This window comes from Spinacia oleracea, chromosome 6 (genome assembly GCF_020520425.1).
Source record: "Spinacia oleracea cultivar Varoflay chromosome 6, BTI_SOV_V1, whole genome shotgun sequence".
In the NCBI taxonomy this organism is placed as follows: Eukaryota; Viridiplantae; Streptophyta; class Magnoliopsida; order Caryophyllales; family Amaranthaceae; genus Spinacia; species Spinacia oleracea.
In genome coordinates, this window is record NC_079492.1 from 34,425,849 (window position 1) to 34,436,737 (window position 10,889).

Genomic DNA, 10,889 nt, shown 5'->3' on the forward strand with positions numbered 1-10,889 from the left:
CGCAAGTCTGACTGTTATGAGTTTCGGGGATCCATGGATCTGAGCCGAACTCTTTTAACTGTTCGGGACTTTTTTTGCGAACGGAATATCCCTGGGTACCGCGAATCCGAGGATTCTGGACGGTACCTTGCAGGTTGTTTCGAATTAGCTGTTTCTTGGGCCTTTTGACCCCGGGAAATGGCTACTTCGGGTTTATTTTAGCTTCGGATTGATCAGATCCGAAGTTGCATGCATGCGAATGAGAACATAGTGAGAAAAATAAGACATAGGGATATGTTTAATGAAACACATGGTGCCAGTGGCTTTTCTCTTCTCATTAAACGACTTACTTGGAATACAAAAGGAGGGGTGAGATCATACAAAATATTTCTTAAGAACATCGGCATTCCAATGGTTCTTCAAGATTGTTCCATCTAACTGTTTAAGCATAAAGGTGCCAGTCCTCTTTTCAAAGTGGATGATGTATGGTCCTTCCCATGTTGCCGAGAGTTTCCCGTGGATCTTTCCCTTCTGAACTGCAGCAGCATTTCTGAGCACTAGATCACCGACCTTTAGAGGTCTGGCATTGACTCTTCGGTTGTAGTGCTTGCTGACTCTTTGCTGATAGGCTGCATTCAGAGTTCTGGCCTCGTCCCGAGCTTCATCTAGTAGATCCAATGATTCGGACAGAAGTTGGTCGTTGCTTTGACCATGGACTCCATCATACCTGTTGTATGCCTGGACCCTTAAGCTTTCTGTTCCGATCTCTACAGGGATGACAGCCTCGGAACCGTAAACCAAGTGGAAGGGCGTTTGTCCTGTGGCTTCCTTTTCGGTGGTCCGAAGGGACCAGAGTGTTCCTGGGAGGTCTTCTAGCCATTTGCTTTTTTCGTCCTCAACTCTCTTCTTGAGTGCATTAGGGATGAGCTTGTTTGCGGCTTCGGCTTGGCCGTTGCTCTGAGGATGGCACACTGCTGAGTAGGCGAGGTGGATACCGAACTGCTTGCACCATCTTTGCAGTGGTGTGTTATCAAATTGCTTCCCATGGTCGAAGACCATTAGCTTCGGTATTCCGAACCTTGTGATGATATTTTGCCAAATGAACTTGCGGACCTGCTGCTCGGTGATGGAGGAGACTGCTTCGGCCTCAATCCACTTACTGAAGTAGTCAACCCCAACAATCAGCCACTTTTTCTGATTCACAGCCGAAGGGAATGGACCGATGATATCCAAACCCCATTGTGCAAATGGTAAGGGGTAGAGTGTTGCTTGCAGGGTTTGGGCTAGTTGATGGATTGCAGGTGCGAAATTTTGGCATTTCTCACATTTCCTTGTCAGCGCCTTTGCTTCGGACACCATGGTGGGCCACCAGAATCCGGCCCTTAGTGCCTTGTGTGCCAGTGCCCTGCTTCGATGTGATTTCCACATATGCCGAGGTGGATTTCCTTGAGGATATAATCGGCATCGGTTGGGCCTACACACTTCAGCAGTGGGGATGAGAATGACTTCCTCATGAGCTCTCCATTGGCGTCAATAATGAACCATTGGTTGAATCTTTTCAGCTTCCTTGCTTGCAGCTTGTCTTCGGGAAGTTCCCCCCTCTCTTTGTACGCAATGACTGCGTCCATCTAGCTCGGTTCTGGACGCACATTGCACACTGTGGGGGGTGGCATGTCAATGCTTCTTTCTTGGTGTACTTCCACATGGACTGACCTGTTCAAGTCGGTGAGCGTTGAGCTTGCAAGTTTGGATAATGCATCTGCTTGTGCGTTCTGACCTCGGGGGATGAGTATGACTTCGAAGGATCTTAACTTTGACGTTAAGGATTTGATCTTTGCTAGGTAAGATGTCATGCTTGGCCATTTGGTCTCATACTCCCCTCGGATCTGGTTGGCTACGAGCTGAGAATCAGTCTTGAGACAAACATGTTCGGCTTCCAGAGATAAGCACAACTCTATTCCTGCAATTGCGGCCTCATATTCGGCCTCATTGAAACCGAACTTCAGGGCGTACTCTATGCTCTTTCCTGCTGGGGGTATCAATACTACTCCGGCTCCCGAGCCGTTCACAGTGGAAGATCCGTCAGTGTAGACTTCCCATGTCCTTTTGGTGTCGTCTAACACCTCCTGATACGAGCATTCGACCAAGAAGTCTGCGAGCGCTTGTGCTTTAATGGCCGTCCTTGGTTGGTACTTGATCCCGAACTCAGATAGTTCGAAAGCCCATGCAGCCAATCTTCCCGACTTCTCTATTTTGTCTAGCACTTTCTCTAGTGGTTGGTCAGTTAGCACCACTATTTGATGGGAATCGAAATAGGGTCTCAGTTTCTGAGCCGCTACCACCACTCCGTATGCTACTTTCTCAATGAGCGGGTATCGAGTTTCGGCGTCTGTCAAGGTTCGGCTGGTAAAGTAGATTGGCTGTTGTTTCTTTTCCTCCTCTCGGAGGAGCACTGCGCTTACAGTTTCGGGGCTGACTGCGACGTACAAGTACAGATTTTCCCCTACTTTCGGCCTGGCTAGTGTCGGCAGTTGAGCTAAGTGAGCCCTTAGTTGCTGGAATGCGTCTCTTTGCTCTTGTTCCCATGTCAACTCGGGGTCCACTTTCCTCGGGACGCCTTTCTTTTTGATGGGTTCTGCTTCTCCTCCTGGGAGGGTCTTAGGTTTGAGAGCCTTGAAGAAGGGTGCCCCTTTATCCGAAGCTTTTGATATGAATCTCGACAGTGCGGCTAACCTGCCCGTTAGCCTTTGCACGTCTCTCTTTGTCTTCGGCTCGGGTAAATCTAGCGCAGCCTGGACCTTGTCCGGGTTCGCGTCTATTCCCCTTTCACTCACCATAAATCCTAGAAACTTCCCTGACTTTACCCCGAAGACACACTTCCTCGGGTTCAGTTTCATGTTGTATTTTCTCAAGTTGGCGAAGGTCTCAGCCAGGTCTTTGATGTGATCTTCTTCCTTCACGCTTTTTACTATGGAATCGTCCACATAAACCTCGACGTTCCTTCCCTTTTGATCGGCGAAGACGTGATCAACTAGTCTTTGGTAGGTGGCTCCGGCATTTTTCAATCCGAAGGGCATCATTCTGTAGTTGAACACTCCCGCGCTTGTGATGAAGGCGGTCTTCGCTCTATCGTGGGGGTGCATGAACACTTGGTGGTACCCTGAAAAGGCATCCATGAAGCTCAGCAATGCATGGCCACTGGTTGAGTCTACTAGCTGATCTATCCTCGGGAGGGGATAGCAATCTTTTGGGCAGGCTCGGTTCAGATCAGTGAAGTCGACGCACATGCGCCACGAGCCATTCGCTTTTTTGACCATGACCACATTGGCCAACCACTTGGGGTACATGCACGGCTCGATGAAGCCTGCCTCTTGTAGCTTCTTCACCTCTTCGGCGATAGCTTTGTTTTTCTCCGAGGAGTAGTTCCTTTTCTTCTGTTTGATTGGCCGAGCTTCGGGACTGACATCCAGCTTGTGACAGATCATCTTCGGATCTATCCCTGGCATGTCAGCCGCCGACCACGCGAAGATGTCTTTGTGATCCCTCAGTAGCTGGATCAACTCTATTCGAAGTCCCGAGCCTAGGCCTCTACCTATTCGGACACTTCTGTCTGACTCATCCTCTAGGGGAATGTCTTCCATTTCTTGGTCTGATTCGGGAGAAAGGGTCTCTGGTCGAGCATCAACTTCTGCGGGCTTTACCAGGCTGCTCGGCCCCGCCTTTCTCCTCTTGGCATCTTTTTCTCCACCTGGGGGAGAACTCTTCTCATCTTCGTGCTCGAGACTATCTCCTAGCCTCGGCTTTCGGATGGCCGTGTGACAGGTTGACCTTTCCACCTCTTGGTCGCCCTTTATCCGCTCGGCGAAGCCTGCATCCGAGACGTACATCATCATTTGATGGTATGTGGATGGAACTGCTTGTATTTTGTGGATCATGGTTCGTCCCATGATGACGTTATACACTGAGTCGCAGTCCATCACCAAGAATTCCTCTCGGACGTTTCTCGCCGCCAGGCCTTGGCCGATTGTGACGGGTAGGGTGATCTTTCCTCGGGGAATAGCTGCGGATCCGTTGAATCCGATCAAGGGGTAGCTGACCTTGGTCAGTGACTCTTCTCCCTCTTCGAGGATGAGCTGCTCGAAACAGTTCCTGAAGATGATATTGACGGCGCTTCCTCCATCGACTAGTACTCTGTGGACATTGTGGTTGTTGAGATCCATTTCGATCACCAACGGGTCGTCGTGTTTGTACTGGGTCCCGAGGCAGTCATCAGCAGTGAAGGTCATGTTCGGGGGGGTAGGCTGGTTCTCCCCAACATTGCTGAAGTTGACTCGATGGGAGAGAGCTCTTAAATGTTTCTTGCTGGCGTGGCCGGACCTTTGTCCTCCGAACACCACTATACTTCTTTTGCCCCTCGGTCTCATGGACTCTTCTCTGGGCTTGTTCTTGTTGATTTCCAGATGTTGCTTTCTCTTTCTCTTCCCTCTCCGTTCTACGGTCGAGCAAGTATTGCTTTAGGTAGCCTCGGCGGATGAGGTCCTCGATGTTGTCCTTCAGCGAGTTGCATTCCTCGGTGGTATGGCCGAAGTCATCGTGGAACTCGCACCACTTGTTCTTGTTCCTTCGGAGAGGGTTGGATCTGAGCTTGTCTGGTAGCTTCCACTTTTCGTCATCTTTGTGGAGATTGAAAATTTCTCTTCGGGGTATGGCGAGTGGAGTGTAGTTGGTGTATTTGGGTTGAAATTCATCCTTTTTCCCATCCTTCTTTGGGCTCGCATCTCTCGCACCCACCTTCTCTTTCCCCTTTCTCGAGTTGCCCTTGGGCTTACTCTGATTTGTTTTGTTATCTTTCGGATCCGAGGATCCTCTTAGCCTTGCTGCGGCCTTGTTGAACTCTTCTGTACAGATGAACGCATCTGCCATTTGGAGCACGTCCGCTATCTTGGAGGGGTTTTTCATTGTCAGTTTGTCTCGGAACTTTCTCTCCCGTAGCGCGTGCTTCAAAGCGAAGATTGCCACGTCTGGCTGTAGGTTCGGAATGTTGGTGGATTCCTTCATGAATCTGGCCATGAAGTCTCGCAGGCTTTCATCCCTTTCTGGCTGTATAGAAGTTAGCTCGGCTGTGGTTCGTGCTGGGCGATTGTTGCTCACGAACTGCACACAAAACCTTTTCTTCAGCTTCTTCCAACTTTTGATCGATCCCTTCGGCAGCGATCTGAACCATTCTCCTGCAACTCCTGTCAGCGTGGTTGGGAAGTATTTGCACCAACAGGCCTCGGAGTAGGGACTCAGAAACATCTGTTGTTCATAAGAGATGACGTGATCCCTCGGATCCGTAGTCCCGCTGTATGTCAAGTGTGCTGGAAGCCTCACTTTGGGGATTGTCTCCATGATAATGTCGTCCGAGAATGGGGACGATGCTGGAGTCATGATCCTCTTCCCTAGCCTCGCCCTGATACCTTCGCTCTTCGAGTTCCCTCTAAGAAATTGCTCGGGGGCGTGTAGGGGGCTAGGAGTTCGGTCACTTCTCCTTCTCCTTCTCGAGTGGCCACTGCCTTCGGGTTGTTTACTGGACCCACAGGGGCTACCCAGCCTATCATGAACCGAAGGTCGCAGTCTGCTATGGACCGAGCTTCGGATCCGAGTGCGATCACTTGCTCCGCTTTGGAGAGCTTGCGGTGTTGGAGACGATGTTGCGAACCACTCTGGCTGCTGTGCAACTCTCTGCTGCGTATCCCACGTGCTCTCTCTCCACCTTGTCATTAGGTGCGTTCCTGACATTGTGGAGATATCTTGCTCGGGTCTCACATTGTCTTCGTCAGTCGAGGGCATGTTCAGCAATACCTGTCGCCTAGCCCTCCTCGCCTCTCGCCGTGCTGTTGCCTGGGCTTGTTCTTTCTCGTTGAAGAGAAAGTTCTGCATGATGGTCATGGCCGCAGCGAGCTCTTCTCGAGAGGGGAGTGGTCTGCTGGTCGTGGCGGTGGCCCTTGTTGGCTGCGATCTCGTCACTGAGTGCAGCTGTTCACCTCCATCGGATTCCGAATCCGTTTGGACAAGGACATCTCCCACCTGGTTGTCATTGTTGGGCATTTCCATTTTTTACGTGGAAAGTGAAGTGTTTTTCGGAGCTTTCAAGTGTTCTTCCCCACAAACGGCGCCAAATTGTTCCGGTGTTGAAGTGGATGAAACAATGGGCTTCGAATAAAAGCCCTTTTTGTGTGTGTGTGGAAGATCTTGCTAGCTCGAATGTGTTGTGTCCAAATCAACCTGCACAATAAACAAGTTACTAGCCTCGGGGGTGTTTCCGAGGAAAGCCCCTCCGATGCCTAAGCAAGAACAATGCTCGGATTCTAGAGAGAGAGAAGTTCTCTAGAAGAGTAGTCTTAAGGCGTGAAATGGACGTACCTTGGTATGTGAGCCATGACGGCTTATTTATAGTGTTTTTACAATAAATCCTCTTAGGTCATTTATTGCAAGTGGGCCTTGGGCCTTGATTGGTGGCTGAATAGCCTTTTGGAAGGTAGTGCCTGTGGGTTTGATGCTGCTATATTGAGCCATTGGGCTTTGGACTTAGTGGCCCAATTGATTGTCAATTGGGAGCCCAAACAACATCAAATAAATTTAATCACTTTATTACAAATCACTGAGTATTACTCATCAAGCAAATCAAATAAATCACGAGTAACTAAATATCAATACTTGCGGCGCATGGATCAATTCAATAACTAAATATTACTCATCCAACAAATCAATAAATCACGAATCTCTAAATATTAATACTTGTGGCAGTTCAATAATACGTACCTCAATGATAGATTACGTCCTTTGTTTCTCGTTCGCTTAGTTGGTTAGGATTTGGTGCTGATAACGTGTTGTGAAATAAAGAGTAAGAGAGAGGAAATTGGGAGAGTACAATTGTATCTTATTCCATGAACAATTGAGTATATATACATACGTACAATAAAATAGGGTTTGCTTGGGAAACAATAAACCTTAAGATCTAGAATATTCCGGAAATATATACTAGGGGTATAATGGGCATCCACACAATATTTTATAATATGTATGTTATAATTTGTGGTATAAAAGGAAATATAATGCAAGAAAAAGAAATAAAAAAAAACTTGAAGAATGCTTAATTAATAAATGCTATAAAAAATAAACATTAGCGGCAAAACTTTTAATAACACACCTTTAATAGAGCTTACAATATGCTATAAAAAAAATTTGAATTATCCTAATGGTATCTTTTACGACGCTGCGTCATCAAAAGTGCTTTTTTGTTTTAACAGAGGAGCCATTAACAACGCTATTAGAAGCGCTATAAAAGCAAAAACAAGCTATGTTAAAAGCATATTCTGGCATAGTGTCGATGGAGTTGGTCGTCCTAGATGAATCAGGTTGGTTACGTTATTCATTGTTGATTTTCATTATCATCATCTGAAATATCGTCATGTATTGTTGGTGTAGATAGCAATGGAAGTTGAACAGAACCAGTAAGCATGAGTAGTACCTCTCCCATTGTCGGTCTATACAGTGTATTCCCTTGGACACATAGCATGCAGATTTTAATACACCTCATCACTTCATTTCTCGAACAACTATTGCACAATGTGGAATCCAGTAATTCAAAGGAACGACCTTCGTTCCATAGTCTCCACGCCTAGAAAAAAGAACAATAATTTAGATGAACTCGGTAAAACTCTGCAAAAATTAAATATAGGCGTACTTCTTATATACTTGAAAATTCATAATACTTATGTTAGATAATGATTTGAATCGGTCAAGCCCCTTACTACAACGCCCCAGCACGGAGATCTCGCTATTCTGGATTAGGGTTATCTGTTTTGGGCCTATTTTGTGGGCCTTTCCGCATCTGTCTAGAGAGTACTATATAAACTATTTAGATCTTAACCTAGTCGTATTCTGTAATCTGTAATCCTCAAATATCAATAAAAATTTTCTCCCCTCTGTCTGTGGACGTAGCTAACACATTGTTAGTGAACGACGTTAAATCTCTGCGTTCTTTAATTACGTTATTTAATATTTCTTTGCATCCGTTATAACAACTTACATGTCCGAGAAGATTTTCCTTTTGTTGCGATTGGTGAAAGGCTTTGTTTCTTTGACCACTCACGATCTCTAGAACAATTATGCCGAAACTATAGACATCATATTTTTCTGAGTACTCCCCCAATAACATATATTCTGGAGCCATATATCCACTGCAGTGAGCATCAGAAGTTAAATAAAAGAAAAAGAAAAAGAAAAAGAGATAGCTTTATAAAAAACATAAATGTGGAACAAAACTGGGATTAATTGTGTTGAAGAAATTGAACACATACAATGTTCCAACTACTTTACTGGTATTTCCAAGCTTTTGTTCGTCTCCAAATAGCTTTGCGGTGCCAAAATCAGCAATCTTGGGGTTCATCTCGTTATCTAATAGGATATTTCCAGGCTTGAGATCACGATGTATAATAGTTAGACGGGAATCCTCGTGAAGATACTGAAGCCCTCTTGCAATTCCTACAATGATTTTGTGTCGTGTTTCCCATTCAAGCATTGACTGCTTTCTCTGATCTGCAATCATAGACATATAGTTGTTTCTGCCGGAGAAACTGTAAATATAATAACTTGGGAATTAGCTTAACCGATGACGTATTTGACCGTGATTTCCTTATATCCAACCACTTGTGTTATCATTTTTAGACAGTCCTTGAATGTGTCCGAGGAACCTTCGTATTAAAGTTAGATAAGTTGTTGTTAAGTGAGAAGAACTAGAGAGAGAGTGACTGATTAACTTTTTAGGTAATGATTAGATAGCCTTTTTTAAGGATTACAGTAGAGTATTTATATGATTACACGTGGGTAATTACGTAATTATGTCTACTTCTAACTAAATAGCTGTCCTCCTTAGTTCCCAATACTCAAGGGCATTTTCGTCTTTTTATATCGAGTTGGGCTGACCATGTGTATGGGCCCAAAAAATTAGCCGCACGCTTGACGTAGGAAATGGCGCCGTCGGCATGTCGTATGTTGAGCGGAGTCCAATATCAGTCATTGTTTATTGTCATTCTTAGTTTATCTATGTGCAGGTCGAGGGACTTCTTGAGTTCGGTCGAGGAGCAGCTTCGGGTGGGCTTCATAGCTGCGTTGTCGAGGAAGGTCACTGGTAGTCTTCACGTATGCGTTGTCGAGGAAGGCCCCAAGTCTATGCAATAATGCTTGGTCGAGGACCTTCCCTTCTCGCGTGTTTGCTTGGTCGGGGAAACGAACGGACCTGGTCGAGGAACCATGAGCCCGTCTGGTGTCGGTTGGTCGAGGAACACACCTTCCACGCTTGCGGGGTATAGCTCGAACGGAAGGCTCTTCCGTTTGTCGAGGAACTTCCCTATATTCTTGTTCGGTGTTGTTTGGTCGAGGAGCATGCCCTCCATGTTATTTGTGGGTGGGCCTTGCACCACACTGTCGAGGGGGGTTCCATTTCCACGCGGCATATTCGGTCGAGGATCTCTAGCATATTCGGTCGAGGAATCACCCTTCCGCGGGTGGATCTCATATTGTATATGAAGCCGGTCGAGGAGCGGTCTTCGGATGGGCCTCACGCCGCATTGTCGAGGAGGGTCTAAGGTCCATGTGGTAAAATTTGGCCGAGGATCTCTTTCCTTTGAGTGTTTTTTTGGTCGAGGAGCTGACTTGCCTCCAGGTTTTCGTCGGACTTAAGCCCTAAAGGCTTCAACATCGACGATATGATGCCTATTGTACCATTTGCTTTTGGGTGGCGGCATTCCTACCTCGAATTAGTCGAGGAATTAGTGAGCCCCAAGAGTTTGATTTGATGTCCGTGGTATAGTCCGACCTCGATAGGAGGAGGGTGCCTTTCGATGAAGGTCTTTTTAAATACTTTGAACGATATGCTCAAGTACGCCTTGACAGAAGGTCTTTTATATATATATATATATATATATATATATATATATATTTATATATATATATATATATATATATATATATATATATATATATATATATATATATATATATATATAAATATATATATATATATATATATATATATATAAATATGTAGTATTTTATTTTTTATTTTGTTTGTTCAAGGGCTCCGAAGAGGGCTAATGTGCCTTGCGAATTTCGGAAGATAGTCCCAAGAAGAAGAAGCAACACTCATGCCGACGAATTAGTACGGACGAGTTACATCGTTCGTGACCATGTACGGTCGAGTAAGGCTTGTGGGTTCGAATTGGGGAGTATATTGGGCCTTTTAATGGGCTCTTGTTTCCCCTAGCTTCTTTGTCCAGCCGCCGCCCCCCTTCTTTGAGTTGCCCTAGCTCTTGGAGTTTTAGTATAAAAAGGTAGAGTGGTGCCTCTTTTCATTGCACATTCATTTTTCCATCAACTCACAAAAGGTTATTGCAAGACTTTACTAGCATCGAGGGGGATAGTGCGGCGGTCCCTCCACCAGTTCGTCCTCATCGGAGGACTTTTCTCTTGGTTTTGGTTCCCACGGCCGAGGAATCCGGGCATCCCAATTAAGGACGGCTGACCGACGCGTCACCAGTAGCCTATCGTCGATGTGTCCTGAATAGCCTAAATCGGTCATCCGCCGACGACTGGCGGAGGTACCCTTTTGCCATATCGGCGCCATCGCCAACGAACCAGTTGGTGGTTTGCTGGTCGGTTGTCTCGCAAGTATCAAGAGCTTGTTGGCGTTCAGAGGGTCGTGTTCTTGGTCCTTTTGCCCTTTGGGTCGACGGAGGCACGCTTCAAGAGGTATGCCGTTGCGTTCCCATCTAAGTGTAGTTTCAATTTCTTGTAAATAAGGGTTCTTTCTCGGGCCGAGTACCGTTGTAACATGAACAAACGGGGTATTCGGTCCGAGTCGATCA

At 46.1% G+C, this 10,889-nt stretch overlaps 1 protein-coding gene across 1 annotated transcript; it reads right to left on the reverse strand.

Annotated features, from left to right (window-relative positions):
- Positions 1-7,393: 7,393 nt before the first annotated feature.
- LOC110800237 (cysteine-rich receptor-like protein kinase 15) lies at positions 7,394-8,578 on the reverse strand. Its single transcript, XM_056832082.1, has 3 exons — positions 8,325-8,578; positions 8,054-8,204; positions 7,394-7,642 (listed from the first exon to the last, which is right to left on the reverse strand). The coding sequence occupies exons 1-3, from the start codon at positions 8,576-8,578 to the stop codon at positions 7,394-7,396; spliced, it is 654 nt and encodes a 217-aa protein (XP_056688060.1).
- Between the last annotated feature and the right edge of the window lie 2,311 nt (positions 8,579-10,889).

What these genes read in the sequence shown, in the direction of transcription:
- LOC110800237 (XM_056832082.1), bottom strand. Translation starts at nt 8,578, where the DNA reads ATGTCTATGATTGCAGATCAGAGAAAGCAGTCAATGCTTGAATGGGAA. An exon ending in AGTAAAGTAGTTGGAACATT is followed by an intron (nt 8,205 to 8,324) that starts GTATGTGTTCAA and finishes TGCTCACTGCAG; the next exon opens with TGGATATATGGCTCCAGAAT. An exon ending in AGGAAAATCTTCTCGGACAT is followed by an intron (nt 7,643 to 8,053) that starts GTAAGTTGTTAT and finishes TCTTTTTTCTAG; the next exon opens with GCGTGGAGACTATGGAACGA.